General features: G+C 50.9%; 1 protein-coding gene across 2 annotated transcripts in view; it reads left to right on the top strand.

The window, feature by feature from the left end:
- TMCC1 (transmembrane and coiled-coil domain family 1) overlaps positions 1-17,932 on the top strand; it is a gene marked incomplete at its 5' end in the record, with an annotated part of 70,044 nt that extends 52,112 nt beyond the window's left edge. Inside the window, 4 exons of one of the 2 annotated variants that reach the window (XM_084269762.1) lie at positions 5,877-5,918; positions 6,730-7,664; positions 14,243-14,378; positions 16,743-17,932. In XM_084269762.1, coding sequence (XP_084125888.1) covers positions 5,880-5,918; positions 6,730-7,664; positions 14,243-14,378; positions 16,743-17,057 — 1,425 coding nt within the window. In that variant the 3' untranslated portion in view covers positions 17,058-17,932. Of the gene's footprint in view, positions 1-5,876; positions 5,919-6,729; positions 7,665-14,242; positions 14,379-16,742 lie in introns of those variants that run through there. The other variant, XM_084269761.1, reaches the window with a different exon arrangement.
- Positions 17,933-18,772: the final 840 nt, after the last annotated feature.

Genomic DNA, 18,772 nt, shown 5'->3' on the forward strand with positions numbered 1-18,772 from the left:
CCATGCGAAGCCAGGCCAGGAGGGGCTTAACTTGGCACCCCACAAGAGGGAACCCTGAATGGTGAGCATCTGGAGCAAGATGTGCAGCGCTGCTCTGCTGTGGCTGCTGACAGGCTCTTCTGCCCCTTGTGAGGTGTTTCTGCCTCTGCCCCTTTCCGCTGCCCGAGTGGGAGTGCTGGGATCCACACACGTGGCTCTGGGCTGGCGGATGTACCACGTACACATGTGTCAGAATAATCACCGCTCATGTTTGCGTAACTGCTGTGAGTAAGGTGTAAAGCCATTTCCTCTGGCGTTACCGGTGCTGGTTCCTTGCTCTGGCTGTTACCTTAGGCACACAAAGGGACTCTGCTGGGATTTTTTTCTCATGTTGTTTTCAGGGTCATTTTTCATTGTTGCTTTCTCTTAGTTTTTTTCCATAACCAGGATGATCTTCCCACCTGTTTGAGGGTTAATTGCCGACAAGCAAAGGCTGTTTATCAATTTTAGAAGCCCCAGTTATAATCCAGCCAGTGAGCCATACTACGAGAGGTACGCAGCAAGACTTCCTCGAGCTGTCCATCTGTTTGTATGCGTTCTGTAGCCAGTTTTGGTTTTGATTTGGATTTAGGAGTGTCACAGGGACAGCTCAAAACCATGCTGCCAATGGCGATCAGCAGCTTCTGTGTGGCAGCGTTGCAGCAGAGAGATGAAAGGGTTGCAGGTCCAGATCTGTATCACAGGCACCCACAGATGTAATGTGGGGGTGTGCCATCTCCACCCTGGGACAGACACAAGAGCTGCACAGCCACAGTCCTGGGCAGGTGGGCGTTGGTGGCCCTGTCTGAGTGGGGTCAGACCAGATGGCCTCCAGAGTTTCCGTCCAACCTCAGCCAGTCTGTGGGTCTGTAGCTAGCACCCTTTAAAGAGGAAAGCATTCGAAAGAGCTATCTTGGCCATAGGTCGTAAATAGCTCATTGCATCACCCGTGTGGGTTAGGCAGAGGGATTTGGGTTGGGGTTTTTGTTTCCTCTGGGGCCCACAGTGTGTTGTGCAACATGCAAAGTCGTTACGGGTTCCAGCAGGCGCACTGTGCGCTGTCTGCACGCGTGGCAGCAGGGCTGATGTCACCTTGGCTCGGGTGTTTACGGAAGCCCGTGCTGCAGGTGTCATGCAGGGAGGTGACTGGCTGTTGGTATGCATTTAATTGAGTATGTTGGAGGTACCTCATAGTAATTAATGATGTTTAAATTCCTTGTTGTTTTACCTCACAGGGATTCTGTGCATGGCTTCATACAAACGTGTTTAGATGGTTGGATGCAGGTCTGCAATGGCCTCGGTAGGTGTTTTGCACTGTACAAATACTGAAGTAGAGAGAAGTGAGGAAAGATGCAGGGCCGAATGAGAAATGACTGTGTACTTAAGAGACACTGAGGTTAACAGCCCTGTCCCTGTACTGAGTTGTGTTTTTTCTGTAGGTTATTGGGCTCTTGGTTTTGTGTCTCCTAAAAAGACTGCTCTTCTTGAAGTATGGGATTGTGGAATGAATGTGATGTTGGGGTTGTTGCTAATTCAGCAGAGACTGCGGCAGCATCCGGAAGAAGGACACGGGGTTTGTGGAGCAGACCGTGCCGTGCAGTTGAGAGCAGGAGCAGGTGTCCTCCTTAAGCCTCCTCTGACTCCTGGGAACAGGAAATACCACTGAGGACAAGTTGGGTTGAGAACCTTGCGTTTCAAGTAATCACAAGCCCCCTTTTCTACAGGTATCTTCCTAGCCACAACATTTCTTCAGTCTAAAGAAAGATCCTGAATATTGTCAGGATAAGTTTCTTCTAAATCTTCTACTTAGCACAGTTTGCCATCTTTTTGCTTTGAGAGGAAAAAATAATGTACAGTATTCCAGTTGACAAAAAGCCAGGAATAAGTCCATTGGAAACAAGAGTATTTACTGAAGTCTGTTTGTTTTCTCTGTCAGCAGCAGACTAAACAACTGGTCAAGTAAAGTATTTTCCAAAATAATTCTGATCCTATCTTTATAGTAGCACTGTCCCCTTTCCAGACCCACTGTTTTGCATGGGGTTTGGATGTTGTGAGGGTTTTGACTTGTTAGGGACTTTTCTTTTTCACTGTTTCATTTATTTGCATTAATTTGTGGTGGGTTTCCCTGTCAAAAAAAAAAAAAAAGAAAGAAAATCATATAAAGATGCATTAAACTGATCTGTGTTTCTGGCGCTCGGAGACACTGCTCAGCAGATGGGGGCAGGAAGTACACGGTGCCTGTGTGCCAGCAGGGCTGAGGGGAGGCAGGAGTCATCACCTGTGCAGGCGTTCTGTTAACAGTCTGCATAAACGCGGGCATGTGGAGGGAGCCAGCAGGGTGCCAGCTCCCGAGGCTGGGCTCGGCGTCCCTCCAGGGACCTGTGTGCCACCCGAGGTGTGGGGACGTGCGGGGCAGCAGGACGTGTGCTGTGCAGGGCCGTGGCTCTGCAGGCATGCTCAGACACGATGGACACGATTCGTCTCTCCGCTCTAGTCCTGATTCCCCTTAAGGTGTTAATTAGAGATCATATTTAGGAATGAACTGTCTCATATCTGACCCGGAGGGGCCACAGGTCTCCAGTGCTGGCATGCCTGAGGCAGGAGAACCTCTGCCCGCCTCATGCAGAGGGGCTGCCCGAGTTGCATGCCTGGCAGCTGCCCATGCCTGTCCTTTGGGCTGGGGATGGGTGTTTGAGACCTTCCTGCTCCGGGAAGGCAAACAAGGGGATTTCTGAATTTCCATGAGGTTGGTTTTCCCTGCTGCTGGGGCACTCAGCGGGGGAGTGATTGACGGGCATCACCAGCACCGCTGGCTCCCATCAGGGCTGCTCTCCACAGTCTCAGCTCTCTGGTCTCACCTTGCCCTATATATTTCTATTTTGAGTAACATGACGCCTTCCAGTCACATTTTTATGGCTCCAGATGAGGGAGGAGGGGGCAGAACTGAGCAGTCTCTTCACCATGGGCCTGCTCTGAGTTCTGCTGTTGGCTCGAGGCAGCTGCCCTGCTTGTTTTTAAAAATCCATCTGAGAATGACTGAGCCACGTATGTGCCTTTCCTGGAGGTGTTAAAGGGCAGAACACCTGTAAAGCAACTGTCCTGTGAAGTCCTCAGCAGCACCCGGGCGAAATTACAGGTTCTTTGGGGCTGTGCTGAAGGACAGGTACAGGGAAAAACTTTGCCAGGAGGGAAAGCCTGGCAGTGTTGGAAGTGCAGGGAATTGAGAGATTCCAGCGTGGGGTGCGTAAGATGCTCACGCGATTCTGATCTCATGCGATTCATGGCATAGTGCCAAAGCAGTTTCCAGTCTGATGCTGGGTAGGAGTCAGGCAGGTGCACTGTGCATGGAGTCAGTATACTGGAAAATCGCATCGCAGGGGCAGTTGACTAATTGAATTGTAATCCCCGTTCTCATACCAACATGGACCGTTACAGCATTTCATTCACCAGCGCCTTTTCAGGACAGATTGCCAGTCATCTTAATCACTGATCTGTCACCAGAACTTCCTGGTGTTCAGTGGGAGCTGGTCTGTGCCAAGTCTTTGCTTCCTACAGCCTCCTCAATACAGAGAAGCTACTTAAATTACTGCAGTTCTGTTCCAGAACAGCCCTTCGCTCTTTAATTGCAGAAACCCTTCTTGTTATTCCAGAATAATATCCACACCGCAGGTGTAATAAAGTAATTATCCCAGCATGATTTACACTGTTCTAGCTGCTCTGGTGTATTTTCTGTCACAGGTGTACAGGATAACCCGAGGAGATATGCTGAAGTCAATTGACTTTACTGGGGGGCAGGGAGGGGAAGAGAAAGGTTCTACAAAATTTTTCTCTCACAAAACCTGTGTCTGAGAGGAAGAGCATATACTGTCAGTGTAATTTATAGTCATTATACACAGGCACTTTAATTAGATGGACCTAGGAGTAAATTAAGCTGATAGAAACTCTTTATTGCAAAGCAATGTTGAAGTCCTGTTAGTTCTGCACCACTGAAGTGCTGAGGCTTCAGCTCGGAGCCAGTCACGCTGCGTGCTGCACAATGCTTTGGCTCTGGGATGCTGCATCAGTCCTGCTTGCATCGCTTCCTCACTGAACGGGGGGAAAATGAGTTATTTCCAATTGCTTTCTGGAAAATTTGGAGCAAATTTCTGAATCTTTCTTCTTTGCACCTGCCATTAATACTAAAATTCCCTCCCCCTTGCGTACATACAGATGGTTACAAATGGACTGATAGGGTTCTTTTGGGAAAGCCAGCTTGTTTTGAAAGGCAGTTAGGAGAAGGAGTAAGACTGGATCAGCACACTGCATGGAGAAGTCTGTGCTGTGCTGCTTTGTGGGGTATGGCACGTTGGAAAAGCAGAGCATGGAGCTGTGCAGCGCTGTGTGTGGTGGCTCTGCAGACTGGGAGCTCAGTGGCTCTGCCGTGGCGTGCCTGGCTGGCACTCTCTGGGTCAGGCGTGCCCTGTGCACACAGCTTTGTTCCTTCTAAACCATACGAAGAAATCAGCTCAGTGACAGTCTCAGGAAAACCTTAATGGAATTGTAAATTCCAAGAAGAGGTGTCTCAGCAAATGTGTACGACTCTGCACTGCACGTGTCCCTAGGACTCAGAGATGCGTGTACTGTGTACAGTGCTAATGTCATGTGTGTCATTGGTCCCACTGATTAATATGAATTCTTGGTACTAATTTACATCCAGGGTTTCTACAACTAAACGCCCTTAAGAAAGTCGTTGGCATTTCTGCCGTCAGTACAAACTGAAAACTGATGTTCTGCAGCTTCCAGCAGCTGTGAACTCCTCTAGAAAATACACTGAGTTTTCTGTATGTCAAGTCGGTTTTCCTCTTTTCCTCACTGCAGTAACAGCCAGCACCTCCGTGGTAAGTCTGCTGGGGAGGAGCCCTGCTGCCCCGTCCCAGCGCTGGGCAGTGCTGGGCAGCACACAGCAGTGCCTTGGGGATGATGTCGTCGTGCTAAATCACAAACAGTGTATTGAAACTGGAGAGGGACAGAGTTCATTGGGGTAGTGTTTTCTGGGTTTCTGTGTTTGTCTTGTGACACGGAAGTGCGTTGTGCGTTTAAGGAGCAGGCTGTGAGCTGGCTGGTAGTTGTTTAAGTAAAACATCTGGGGTGTTGCCCAGCACTTAGATCAACCTGCTGGGGCTGGGCAGGAGTCTGGGAGTTGCTCTGTCGCCGGCTCACTGGAAGGAGGTTGTGGTGAGCTGGGCTCAGCCTCTTCTCGCAGATAACCAGCCATAGGACAAGAGGGAATGGCTGCAAGTTGTGCCGGGGAGGTTCAGGTCAGGAATGAGGAGAAATTTCTTCTCCCAAAGAGCAGTTGGGCATCAGAACGGGTGCCCAGGGAGGTGGTGGAGTCACCGACCCTCGGGGTGTTCAAGGAGAGGTTGGATGGGGTACTCAGGGACATGGGTTAGTGAGTGATACGAGTGGTAGGGGCATGGTTGGACTGGATGATCTTGGGGGGGTCTCTTCCAGCCTTAGTGACTCTGGGATTGTGAGAACGAACGTGTGCCATGAACGCTTGTGTGCCGAGTGTGCGAGGCACCACTCGCACCCCGTTTACCAGCACGGTGGGGGGCTGGCGCGTCCTCTGCAGAAGCCCACACACCGATTGGGGTTTACCTGGCGACCCGGACTGTGTCTGGTTTAAGCCGCCGCGGCACCGAGCTCGGTGCGGACGCTGAGCGGGGTCTGCCTGGGCCGCCCGCGGAGGCGGGAGCTCGGGGCCGCCCCGGCCCGGGCCGCGGCTGCCAGCCGCAGGGCAGGGGAGGAGCTGCGGCTCCAGGGGCCGAGGACCTCCCGCCTCCCTCCTCCTCTTCCCGCCCGGCCGCCGTGCTGGAGCCATGCACGGGGAGCGAGCGCTGCTGCTCCACGGAGCCAAGGTACCGGCGTCGGGGAAGGGAAGGGAGCGGGGGGGGCGCCTCTGCGGGCACCGGCACCGCCCGGGCCGGTCCGCGGCCGCTCGGTCCCTGCTGATCCGCGCTGGAAGCAGGGCTGGCCGGACCGGTTGTTCCCTGTGTTCCTTTGTGACCAAACAGCGTTCAGCGGGTCTGTTCTGGGGTTGGTTTGGGGGCTTTTGTTCTGGGTTGGGGGTTTGTTGGCTAAGAATAGTTTGTTGTTCTTTTTTCCTTTGAAACCTGCCGTCTCCTTGCACTGGGCTCCCTGGCTCTGCAGGCATGACAGCACAGGGCAGGGCACGTTTCAGAGGTCCCAGGAGCTGTTGCTTTCTGTCTGACCTGAGCAGTTCTCTCTTCTGAGAAGTTTTGTTACTGCTTGCTGTCAGACAGAGAAACGGAGCACTGGGAATAACTTGGATTTGCTGCCTCACCTGCTCTGTGGAGCCTATGCTCTCCTCTGCCTTTTTAGTTGCCAGCTGACAGAGCTGCTGGCCTTACACCAAAGCTTAGAGACCTCAGCCTGCCAGCCTTGGGTGCCCTGTCTTACTTTGTGCTTGAGTTTTTTTGGTTGTTTGAAGCCAGTAAGTTGGCTTAAGTATGAGGGGGTTTGCTTTTTCCTGAGCTTCTGCTAGATGTCTGTAAGGCACACGAAGCTCAGGTGATTGGTACCAGATCCTGGCCAGCTCAGAACCTTTTTGTGGAATCGTGTCTGCTTGTCAGGTTGGCTGGCACAAAAATGAAAGGTTTTGTGTAGTGCCGCTGGTGATCAGCATTGTGTTTCTCTCTCCTTGCCTAGATCGAGCGGTTGGAAGTCAGCAGCTTAGCGCAGACCTCCAGTGCGGTGGCCTCGAGCACGGATGGCAGCATCAACGCCGACTCTGTGGATGGGACCCCAGATCCTCAGCGTACAAAAGTGGCTATCACACACCTGCAGCAGAAGATTCTGAAGCTGACCGAGCAGATCAAAATCGAACAAACGGCCCGTGATGACAACGTGGCAGAGTACCTGAAACTGGCCAACAATGCAGACAAGCAGCAGAGCGCCCGCATCAAGCAAGTGTTTGAGAAGAAAAATCAAAAGTCAGCCCAGACCATCCTGCAGCTGCAGAAGAAGCTAGAACATTATCATCGAAAGCTGCGAGAGATTGAGCAGAATGGGATCCCTCGGCAGCCAAAGGACGTCTTCAGGGATATGCATCAGGGTTTGAAAGATGTTGGGGCAAAAGTCACTGGTTTCAGTGAGGGAGTAGTAGACAGCGTAAAAGGTGGGCTTTCCAGTTTCTCCCAAGCCACACATTCAGCAGCAGGAGCTGTGGTTTCTAAACCCCGGGAGATTGCCTCCCTCATAAGGAACAAGTTTGGGAGTGCAGACAACATTGCTAATCTGAAAGACTCGTTAGAAGAAGGCCAGGAAGATGGAACAGGAGGCAAGGCTCTAGGTGTTATTCAGAACTTTCAGTCAAGCCCAAAATATGGCAGTGAAGAGGACTGCTCCAGTGCCACGTCGGGCTCGGTGGGAGCCAACAGCACCACAGGGGGCCCGGTGGGAGCGTCTAGCTCCAAAACAAACACTCTGGATATGCAGAGCTCAGGGTTTGATGCAATACTGCATGAGATTCAAGAAATTCGAGAGACACAGGCAAGACTGGAAGAGTCATTTGAGGACCTTAAGGTTCGCTATCAGAGGGATTACTCATTAATAATGCAGACTCTGCAGGAGGAGCGGTACAGGTATGTACTGTTGTACTTCGCTTCATTACTAAATATTGTGTGTTGTGGGGCACCAGAGTCCTGGGGAGTAACTGGGGAGTAACTGCTCGGCAGGCAGCTCCCAGAAGCCTGATTCAGATGTGGAGTCCTGTGGCCTTGTCAGGGTTTTGCCCTCCCAGCTCTGTTGTTTGTAAGCATTGTTATTTTGCTGGCCATCTCCTTCTCCATACAAGAAACAAATATTAAGGAAGAAGGCTGTCTCGTAGTAGTGTTTTCAGAATAAATCAAGCCAGAGAGAGTTAGAAGGGTGTCCCACTGATGCAGTTACTGTTACACAGACAGCACTTCAGCCTGCAAAAATCCTGCCAAGGTTTGGGTCAGGGCAAGAGGCAGGGGCTGTGAGTGAGCAGTATCCTGACCTGGCCTCCACCAGTGCTCAGGTCCGTATCTAGCAGAGAAAGACAGACCCCTCTTTCCAAGGGCTCTCCAGGAAGATGTGAACTTGCCCATGTATACGAACTAGGAATATCCCCTTCCCGTCTCTGCTCAGCCTCACAGTGGCAGGGTACAATGAAATGAGGTAAATTAAATGTCAGATGTAGGCAGTGCGCTTGTCATGGAGGTCATGTGGCTCTGGAGGTGGGTAACGAGTTCCTGTCAGCCTTCCCCTTGCTGAAGGAGTAGAAATGCAGAAGAGTGGCTGCCAGTGGCTGACCAGGTCACAGGGGAGAGGTGTCAGTGCCTTTAGGCAGTGTGAGATGGCAGCCACCTACCCCTTCTTCACCAGGATAGCAGCCCTCAGAGGGGTGCTGAGGGAACCCTTCCCCTTCCCTGGGTGGGTGAGAGCTCTCAGCAGGCTGCCCTGTGCCAGCACGTCTTGCATCCTGGCTGTCACGTGTGGGGCGCAAGGGCTCGTCCCCAGGCTCCGGAGGGAAGAGGTGCCAGCCACCTTTCTGCAGCTGTACAGGGCCCTGCAGGATGCATCGACAGGGGCCTTAAACTGCACTTTTAAAACTTAAATTAACAAACACAAGGCCCAACTCCTCCTTTGATGGACAACAAGGACAGCAGGCTTCTGTAATGTGGCTGCTTATGGCCTTTGTCACTTTGGGTGGCTGCGAAGCACCCCCTGTGAGGCTGAGCAGAGCTGCTGGCTGTGGGGATGGGCTGTCGCAGGTGCCCTGTCCTGCTGGCTGCCTTTGCTCTGTGAGACGTGGAGCTGCCATACAGCTCTTCAGACACGCTGCTGCCAGTTCATGGGAAAAACATTTGGGAAGGTCTAGCCTGATAGGGACCTGTGGAGAGTACAAACGTTGCAGAGCTGGGATAGACAAAGCCAGGCCAGCGCCACTTTCTAATCCTGCTCTGAGCAGTCAGCGATGTGACCGAGATGGGCGCCCAGCACAGCAGCTCTGCTCTCAGTGCCTCATTGTCCTGAGCTTGCAGAGCGAACGTGGGGTTTTGATCTTCCACTCCCCTGCAGAGAGGGTCCTGTTGTCTGTCGCTGTGTAGGGTGTTGTTTCACACAGACAGCCACAGCCTTTCACAGTGGAATGCTGTGCACAAGCATTGTTGTATGCTGTCAGCTAAACTGGCCAGCTATTCCCTGAAACCATCTAGCAGGGCTCATGCAGGTCCTGGTGCCGGTGCAGTGTGAAGTGGTACCCGTCGTGTGCCGTTAGCCTGTCCTCAGCTGGCCCGGAGGCGCCCAGAGCCGAACCACCAGCCCAGGCAGCCGGGAGCGAAAGGCTTTGGGGGAAACTGCATTTGGCTTACAAGTGTGTAAAAAGGTAGTAATTTAGACCTGCTGTTTGGAATGTGCCTGCAGATTAATCAACAGTGTGAGCTGTGAAGAGGACCAGTTAGGCCGCACTGAGTACCTTTGGCTATGCAGGATTTCGGGGGGGAGCAAGTACCTGCAGGGTCCGCAAGGAGCCCCAGAGCTGTTCACAGCGAGATTACTCCTTGTACAAATCCAGGTTCTTGTTTGGATAGCTTCTGTGGTTGAAAAAACAGTGTGAAGATGAAAGCCAGCATCACCCTGAGAACTGGAAGGTTACGTGCCCTGTCTGAGGGCAGAGGGGAGGGTGCTGCCTTGGAGGAGAGGGCTGGCACCTGTTCCTCTGCAGGAATGCTCTCGTTCCTTGGCTCTGTTGGGGGAAAGTGGGAATGGAGGTTGTGGTTTAAGGCTGGTGATTCAGGTCAATCATAGCTGGATTTAAAAGCTCTAAATACCTCACAACTCTGCTCTGTTTCTGGGAGGTTTTCAAAAACAAGCACTGAATTCAGCTAAAGCCTAAAAAAAGTCGTATTTCGGAGAAGCCTTTGCTCACAGGGCAGCACTTGAGTGTTTGTATTGTACCTGGATGCTGGAACGAGGCATGTGCCATGGCATTTTCTCACCCAGTCTGTGTCCATTTCCTCTTTCTTAGAAGCTCTGCTTTTTTGGAGGTCCTGATCTTTTTCCCTCCACATCACTCAGTTTCTGTTTACCAGCCATGGCTCACCTCCCAGGCTTTCCACGGCCTCCCTCTCCCTGCTTCCAGAGCTTGCCTCTCAGTGCGTGTAGCTGCTCTGGGGCCGGGACTGGCTGGTGCAGTCGCTACAGTTCTGCACCCCGGCACGGCAGGGTGCTCAGCCTAGCCTGGCCTGGCAGCACTGTGGCCATGCCAGGCTGCCCTGCCTGCTGCTGGCTGCAGGTGCTGCCATGGCTGAGCCATGGAGGAAGGAAGATTCTGGTGGCACCCTGGCCATCATTGTGTTTCTGCTGCAGCAGGAGCAGGGGGTGAAGTAGCCCGTTGCTTATCTCATTGGTTGGAAGGTGGCGGTTGTTTACTGATAGGAGCGGGGACTTTCTGTGCTATTGAGACTGAAATAAAGTTCCTGCTGAGTGTTTTCGTCTTGCACGCCCCTTTAGGAACCTGTTTGTACGCAGTGAAATCATGAGCTCACATACTTGGAGTGTGGCCAGCCCAAGAGTTTGGGTTTCTTCCCAAGCCCGGCATCCTTGGAAAGGGCATTCAGGTCTCCCACGCCTGTCAGGAGAGCTCTGTCAGCTGGAATGCTGGTCATCGGTGCTCTCGTTTATCTGATTCTTCCCATAGTCTGACTGTTGGACTTAGGGATTTGTTGGATGTGATATATTTTAAAACAGGTCAAAAGTGCTAGAGCTTTGAGGTCTAGAAGGTTGAAGAGGCCTTTCTGGAGCGTGGCTGGGCAGCAAAGGCAGCATATTGGGTCAGTAGCACCCTCACCCAGCTATGAAAGCTCTGCACATCCCTGCAAGGCAGTTGTCTTCTGCTGGGGGAGCTGGGAGCTGAAGGCATGGCCTGATGCAGGTGCAAAGAGAGCTCATGCTCCCTTGCGAGCAAGCTCAGTCCCTCGTGCTGTCTAGATAGGAGGCTTGGAGGATGTTGCAAACAGATACTGCTTGTGGCCGTTAAAAGCTGTGTGTCCAGGAGCTTAGCGATGTAGTGGGGTAACAAACACAGATCCAGTGCAATTTTGAATGACATAGCTGTAAAAAGGAAAGGTCCATCCTGAGAGATGCCTGAAGAGAGGCACTGAACCCTGTCACAGTGCGCTGTGAAGGTCCTTCAGCATCCGTTTGGTTGGGATCTGTACTTGGAGAGCGCTTCCTGAGTGCAAATAAAATGTCCTTGTCACCTTGTCTCTCCCCCACTTACGCTGTACTAGCCATGTGTTTTGCAGCTATTTAAAATGCCTTAAAGCTCTCTAGTAAGTGAGACGGTCGTAGTTGTGCTTAGGAGCCTTTTTCAGATCAGTCCCCTGATTCCCAAGCAGCAAGCCTCAGAAAACGTGTGGAAACCTGACATAGCATCCTTCAGCCCAGCACCCCAGCAGCATCTTCCACCCGAGATGCTCCTGACAGTCAGCACTCGTCTGTCATGCTGAGAAGTTTCTGGGCAGGAGCTTGTTAACCCAGAAGCTAGGAATTTTAAGGGGAAATTTCATATTTTAGCTACTGAATAATTCTTGGGCTGTAACGAGGCATTTTCCATACCTGAAACAAAGTGGGGTTTGATGGTTCAGGGCAGCTATGTTCACAGCAAGTTGAGAGTCTGTGACGTAGACACTGGCTCCTGTATGTGCAAGGGGGAAGCCTGAGTGTGACCGTAACCCTCCGGACAGGTGCTCGACCCTTTGTTTCTCAACGCCCCTGAGTTAAACATGAGCCTGTTCCACAGGGAAACCCAGCATGGGGCCCTGGCAGCCCACCGATGCTGCTGGGCTCCCAGGGTCATATGGGACAAAACCAGAGGGGAAAAATCAATGATTTTCTGAGTTGTAGATAATGGGACAAGAAGTGAAAAGGAAACGAATGAAGGAAGTGTAATTTCAAAAAAGTCTGAGTAGGTTGTTTTCTGTTGTCTGTTTCTGTAAATACCCAGTTCCCTCAGTGGTCTCACTCTCAGTCTCTGCTGGTGCAGAGGATCCCTGGGGACAGAAGCTCTGGGCTGGAGCGGGGAGCGCAGCGTGGCTGGGAAGGAGCCGGGCGTCCGGCATGCAGGGCAGGGAGCCTTGGAGCCAGCCCATTTGCTAATCGTGTTATGCACATTCTTAACTGTACGGCCTTGCAGGGTTTCCTTATGTTTCCTGTAGATTGAGATAGTTTTGTAGTTATTAAAATAGAATTGTTTCTTGCTGGAGAACAGGATTTAAGCTGCCTGGCAACAGCCGTGTTACGAAGGGCGTTTATGTGGGAGGAGGTTAAAAGACATAATCGTATTTTCAGAAAGACTTAAGTCCCTTTTTGTGTAATAAACCCACTGGAGAATTTTGTAATGTATTAACAAACCAACTATATTTCAAGTAATTAGTGCTGGCTTTGGGGCTTGGAGTGGGCTGACTTGTGATTTATGGGTTATTGGCAAGTTGGGTGGGAAGCAATGGCAGTATTAATTATCTGGGCTCCTTCTTCAGCCAGCCTTCCCGTGGCTATTCCCCTGTTTGCAGCTTGTCTGTCTTGGGAAACCAGTTCTCCTGTGCGTCCTGCCCCGGCTGCGGTGGCACCGAGCCCTGTCCACCGTGGCTCCCTTGGTCTCACTCCTGCCTGACCACACGTGTTTCCTTGTTGGAACTTGCTGTGCTGTGTCTGACTCCTTTAGTTTACAGCAGTAGTGCATGGGAATGTAAATGAAAATTATCTTCAGGCTTTTCAGTTAAAAACAAACCCACAGGACTCTCTGACAGGCAGCTGGTGTTGGCAGGTTCTCAATGCTCAGCTCAGGAAGCACTGGAAATACTTTTTCTGGGGTGGTGGGTACAAAACACAAGTGGGATTTTTGTCTTTGATTCAGAGCTTGTAATTAAACCCTTCATTTTAGATAGGTATTGTGTATTCATTCTATGCATGTGTACACATGTATAAATTAAATTCAGGTGGAGTCAGAGGGGAACTGAAGTTAAAACAAGGAATTATCTCTGTGTAGAGTTCCTTAGAAATTTCTCAGTCATTAGTATCGAAGGTCAGATGATAAGAGCTATGCAGTGAGCTTTTTCCATGCTGTTACATGAGAAGACAGTCAGTGGAAATTAGAGTGGAAAAACCCCAACAGTCACAATACCTCTTCCCACACCTCAGTTACCATCAGAGCTGTCATTTGTGATGAACCAAGAATGAGAAACCAGTGGGAAGCGGGGCGGGATGGGATGGGATGGGATGGGATGGGATGGGATGGGATGGGATGGGATGGGATGGGATGGGATGGGATGGGATGGGATGGTGCCCAGCTCAGTGCTCCTGTATGCCTTCTCTTTTGGAAGTAGTACAGATTTTAAAAGCAGATTGAAGCATGAGTTGCTTGTAAATTTGGACCTGAAATTCCAAACCCAAAGTGCCACAGACAAATGTAAAGTATTTTGAAATGGCAAAATAACATCATGGAGCTGCTGTCCCTCAATGAGAAACAAAACTCTCTGGGTTGTTGTGAGTTAGTTTTGGGGCAGCCCTCTTTCTCAGGACTGCTCACAACCCATTCACCAGTAGGAAACTGAGAAAATGAGCCTGCGGGTTAATGATTCATGCACCCTCCTTAGACCCAGTGTGATGATCTTTGGTAGTTAAACTGAATCATTGATGAGAGATAAAGGAAGGATAAAGATATCCCTGTGACCTCAGGTGTAAAGATCGGATGGGACCTCCGTGTTCTCCGAGGCATTGGTCACGTTTCACCTCTGTGCCATTTTGATGCCTGTTGCTGTTCTGAGTGTAGATGAAAATGCTCAAGAGCTTATGGTTTTAGAAGGGAGTGGTTTGGTTTAAGCAGAAGTTTGGGGTATAACTCGGTCTGTGTACATTCTGTCCTTGATTTCTTGCATCACTGGGCGGTTGGCATTTAACTGCTCTGTGTGCTTTCCCCAGGATAGAAATAGGATTAATGTTACCTGACCAGGTAACAAAGGATTTCCTAATTCCAGGTGAGAGGGGCTTCCACTGCAGCGCATGTTTGTCATGTCTGAGGTAGCCCCCTGGTCTTCAGTGGAAGGTGGCTGATGGTGTTTGTTGCTGGACTGTTGCTGGGCCATTCTGCCATCCTGCTCTCATTAAAGCTGCTGTACCTGTGTGTCATTTCTAGATGTGAAAGACTCGAAGAGCAGCTAAATGACCTGACGGAGCTCCACCAGAACGAGATCCTCAATTTGAAACAGGAGCTGGCCAGCATGGAGGAGAAAATCGCCTATCAGTCTTATGAGCGAGCACGGGACATCCAGGTGGGTGATGGAAACAAGGACACTCACGTCCTGCCTTCCCCCTGCTCCTGCTGTCGCCCTCTGGCCCTCACAGCATTTCCATGACTCGGTATTTCGGCTTAGCTCTGTGGCCAAGCTGCACATCAGTGGGTTCTGGAAGGGCCTTTATTCTGTCCTTGACCCCCAGGCACCTCCCCACACAACTTCTGTGAGGAAGGGCTGTGCCTGTGCCTGCCGGCCGGCTGCTCTGCACAGGGAGCCCAGCGCTCCGGCGCGGCGCTTCCAAACGTGGTGTCATGAGGTGGGAGCTGTGCAGGGGAGTGGGGCATCAGGAACTAAGGGACCATGACCTGGACACTTCTCTAAGGTAGTGTTCCCAGTAAGCTGGCCCTGGGGTGTGTGTCCCTGTCACCGGCTTTAGATGAAGGAGAACTGGCTGCTGCGTTGGGTCAGAGCAGCTCCTGCTGTTGGCTTTGCCCAAATCAGGTGTTTTAAAAAGAGAAGTGTCTTTCTGTGTGTTAAAGACCAAAGCTGTGGAAATGGGTTATGGAGCTGGAGGGCCTTCCGCAGAGCAAAACACTTGGGAAATGATCTGAGCAGCTGCTAAACCTTATACAGAAAGGCCTTTTTATAGCCTGCACAGAGGGGTGTAGGGCGAAGTTCTCCCTGTGCGCTCCCCTGAGGGGCTGCAGCCAGGCGATGTGCTCAGGAGCCAGAGCAGCTTCTGGCACGCTCGCAGACCCAGCAGCGAGTCCGGTTGCGTCAGTGTCCTTCCAGGCCCTTGCTGCTAGAGGGGATGATCAGTTTTGCTCCATAATTTCAGGGATCATAACTGAAGAGAAGCCCTCGAGTTTCACTGACCTCTGCAGCATGATGCAATGGCAGAGAAATGCAACAGGTGACCTTTAAGTTCAGGTTAAAATAAATCAGTGTCTGTGGACAGTGCTGCCATGGCCTCTGACAGAGTAAACAGGAGGCTCTTCCCTGGGGGAAGGTTACAGCACACAGGTTTTGTTCTCTCTTGTTCAATACGGCACAAAAGGGTAAAGGTGAAAGCTAAAACTGACACAGGGATTTCTCAATAGCTTCTTTTTTGATCTTCAGTTATGATTCCGTGTTTTTAGTGCAAACTTGCAGATTGAGACAGGCTACTCCTTAGCATTGCTGGGGTGAAGTAAGCATTATGAGTCCTTTTCATGAAAAACTAAAGAGCATGGGTTGATGTTGCAGAAGAGCAGTGGCAGAGTCTGTAGGCAAGGAGTCCTGGCCTTTAGGTCTGAGAAGAGCAACTCTGAGGGAGGATTGATGGAAAAACTGTAGTTTTGTATCTCTAAGAGCAGGAAATGTCTCGTTCCATTAATTGTCCTAAAACCTCTCCTCCTCCCTAACCCACCCAGCAGCGCAGGTTGCTGGTGCTGTGCTGCGTGTTGGGTTGGTCCACGTGAGGTTCAGTGAAAAAGCCTAAAAACAATCACACCCGAGTGCTTCAGATTGTTGTGTACAGGACAGCCTTCTCCTTCCCCAGGTACTTTTGCTCTGCCTTTTCCTAGAGGCAGGTTCACAGATCTCGTCCTTCCCTTGCACTGTCACGTGGAGCTGTGCCAGTGCCACAGCCTGCTGCAGTCTGGAGGAGGAGGAGGAAGGCCTTCCTTCCTCCTGTGAAGCCAGCTGAGCAGCCCCAGCCCTGGTGCTCCTCAGACCTTCCCCTGAGCTCGCTCAGCTTTTGAAGCAAGCAGAATGCAGCCAAGCCTTTGTGGTTAGTTGTGTTTGTTGACTCAGTTTTCTGCCAGGTTGACTAGAGAATGGAATGGGCTCATGGAAAGGTTGGAGAAGCACAAGGCACTGCAGGAAAGGGATGGAAATGGGAGGCCCTGGGAGTGTGCATCCCAGGAGGAGGGGTAGAGCGCTGGCTGGACACATTTGTACCCACAGTGGTCTCGAAAGCAAAGCTGAACCGAGCAGCTCGCTGGGTTCTCCCCTCATGCCCTTTCTGAGCAGACAGATGCTGTCTGATTACTGAGGACTGTCACATCCTGCTCCCTCGGGATGGCAGGAAGGATGGTGACGTCCCAGGTGGCCATTGCACCACGTGCAGGGACAGGCAGCTGCCCGTGAAAGTGGCAGCTGAAGTGTGTTTTAACAAAGCCGGACTTGTACTGCCCAGGCATCCCCGTAACGAGATGACGTGGTGCCTGGCTAACGAGGGGCTCCTCACCCTCCGTCACCCCCGTGGCGCAGCTGCCTCTGCGCCCGGGGCAGGGGGTGAGTCGTGTGCAGGACGAGGGGGGAGCCCTGGTCCAGCCCGCTCACCGAGGCCGGAGCCGCGGCTGCCGCTGCCGGGGGGCTCGTGGGGTGCAGCACCCAGCGCTGTGTTCTCGCTGACAGGAGGCGCTGGAGGCCTGCCAGACCCGCATCTCCAAGATGGAGCTGCAGCAGCAGCAGCAGCAAGTGGTGCAGCTGGAGGGGCTGGAGAACGCCACGGCCAGGAACCTGCTGGGGAAGTTCATCAACATCCTCCTGGCTGTCATGGCTGTCCTCCTGGTCTTCGTCTCCACGGTGGCCAACTGCGTCGTGCCCCTCATGAAGACTCGCAATAGGACGTTCAGCACTTTATTTATCGTGGTTTTCATGGCCTTTTTGTGGAAGCACTGGGACGCCATCTCCGGCTACTTGGAACGGTTCCTGTCCCCCCCGAGATGATGGCAGCAGGATTTGGCTGCGTCACCCTCCTCCTCCTGGCGCTCTCAGTGAGCAAGTGTGGCAAAGATTAGTCAGCAACTACTCCGCTGAAGTTTTAAAGTGTCGAGTGAATTTGTTTACATTTAGAATAACGTTTTTTCTCTGCGAGATGCATTGCAATAGTATTTTTTAGATTTTATTCAAGAACTCTTTTTGGCGAGAATCCTGGATAATTTTTATGTAGCATGGTTCTCTTTGGATGCAAATCTTAAGATTCTTTAAAGTGTACAAAATAAATAAATAAAATCCAGAAATTTGGAGCATACCAATGGGCAATTCAAATTGTGGCTTGAACTACTGTACTAAACCTGTCAGGAAGAAGAGAACGTGGTTAGCTTAAGATGGGCAAAGCTAAATCTAGTGCACAGCCTTGAATGATGGTACCGCAGCAAACCTGTAACACTAAACTTACTGTGAAGCCTGCTCACATTCCATGTCCAAATGTATGCGTTCAGAGTGGTTTCTTTCCTTAACAAGAGAAAAACGACGTGCGGATCTCTTCCCCAGCTCAGCATCTGGGCTCACCAGTTGTGCTAACCTGACTCACAATAACTCTCTGTAAGGCTGGCTAACGTGGCTAAGCGTTGGAAGTGGAAGCCTCATGCCATACACAGTAACTGCACAGTCGTGCTACAGTATTTTGAAGTAGTCCTTGAAATACTTATCTTTAAGCAGAAGCCCTTGGTCGCACTTTTAAGGTTTTTTTTATATATGTATATTCACAGATTTAAAGGAAATCCGAACAGCATACTTGAAGAGTGTAATACTCAAACTCTCAGTGCTTCCTTATTGTTTCTAATAGGATTTTTTATTATAATTATTATTATTATTATTATTGGGGGTTTTTTTGGAAGGGGTTGGGAGGGTCATTACTTTTTTTTTCCTTTTAAATAAAGAAGTGATGTTTTTAAATGAAGAAATGCGTGAATACTTGTGAGCCGTCTTGTCCTGAACCAGTTCTGAGGAGGGCAGAGAGTAGTTTCTAGTGCCAGCCTGTCTGGAGTGCAGTGCTATTCATACGCCATTCGTCTGTCCTCCTGAGCATACGGATGCAGCATCATGAAAAACATCTATCTTCTCCACACGTTTTTGTCATGCAGGGCTTGTTGCGTTTTGCTTTTTTGTTTTATTTTCACAGATGTGAAGGAGAGAATGTTTATATTTCTCATCTCCATGTCATCTCTCATTCCTCAGGATAAAAATAAGGAATTCCTCTTCATCCCTTCCTAGGAAAAGACTTTCTTTTAAGGAAAGAAATACTGAATCAACAGTGTCAGTTAAGTATCAACGCTTCAAAGAATTATTTTCTCAGAAATATCTCTGATTTAATTTTAAATAAATCCCTAAAAAGCAAACCCCAAGTTCTCCTCCTGCCAGGCTTTGGTAAGATCATTGGTGTGTCTGTCAAGGTCTTTGTACGCTGTACCTGTGTGGTGTGCCATAGGGAGCATCCTCCTCTTCAGCCCTGGGGACAGATTCCTGGTGTAGACGCCCTGTGAAGCTCTGCTGGAGACGCCAGCTTCAGGTGTCCCTCCCCGGCAGCTGTCGGCTCTGGCAGGCAGGCCCCATGCCGGCTCTGGCAGGCAGGCCCCATGCCGGCTCTGGCAGGCAGGCCTCACGCCGGCTCTGGCAGGCAGGCCTCACAGGCCTCACGTCCAAGGACTCTGTGCTCGCTC

The sequence above is a fragment of the Gallinula chloropus genome, assembly GCF_964237585.1.
Source record: "Gallinula chloropus genome assembly, chromosome: 12".
Taxonomy (NCBI): Eukaryota; Metazoa; Chordata; class Aves; order Gruiformes; family Rallidae; genus Gallinula; species Gallinula chloropus.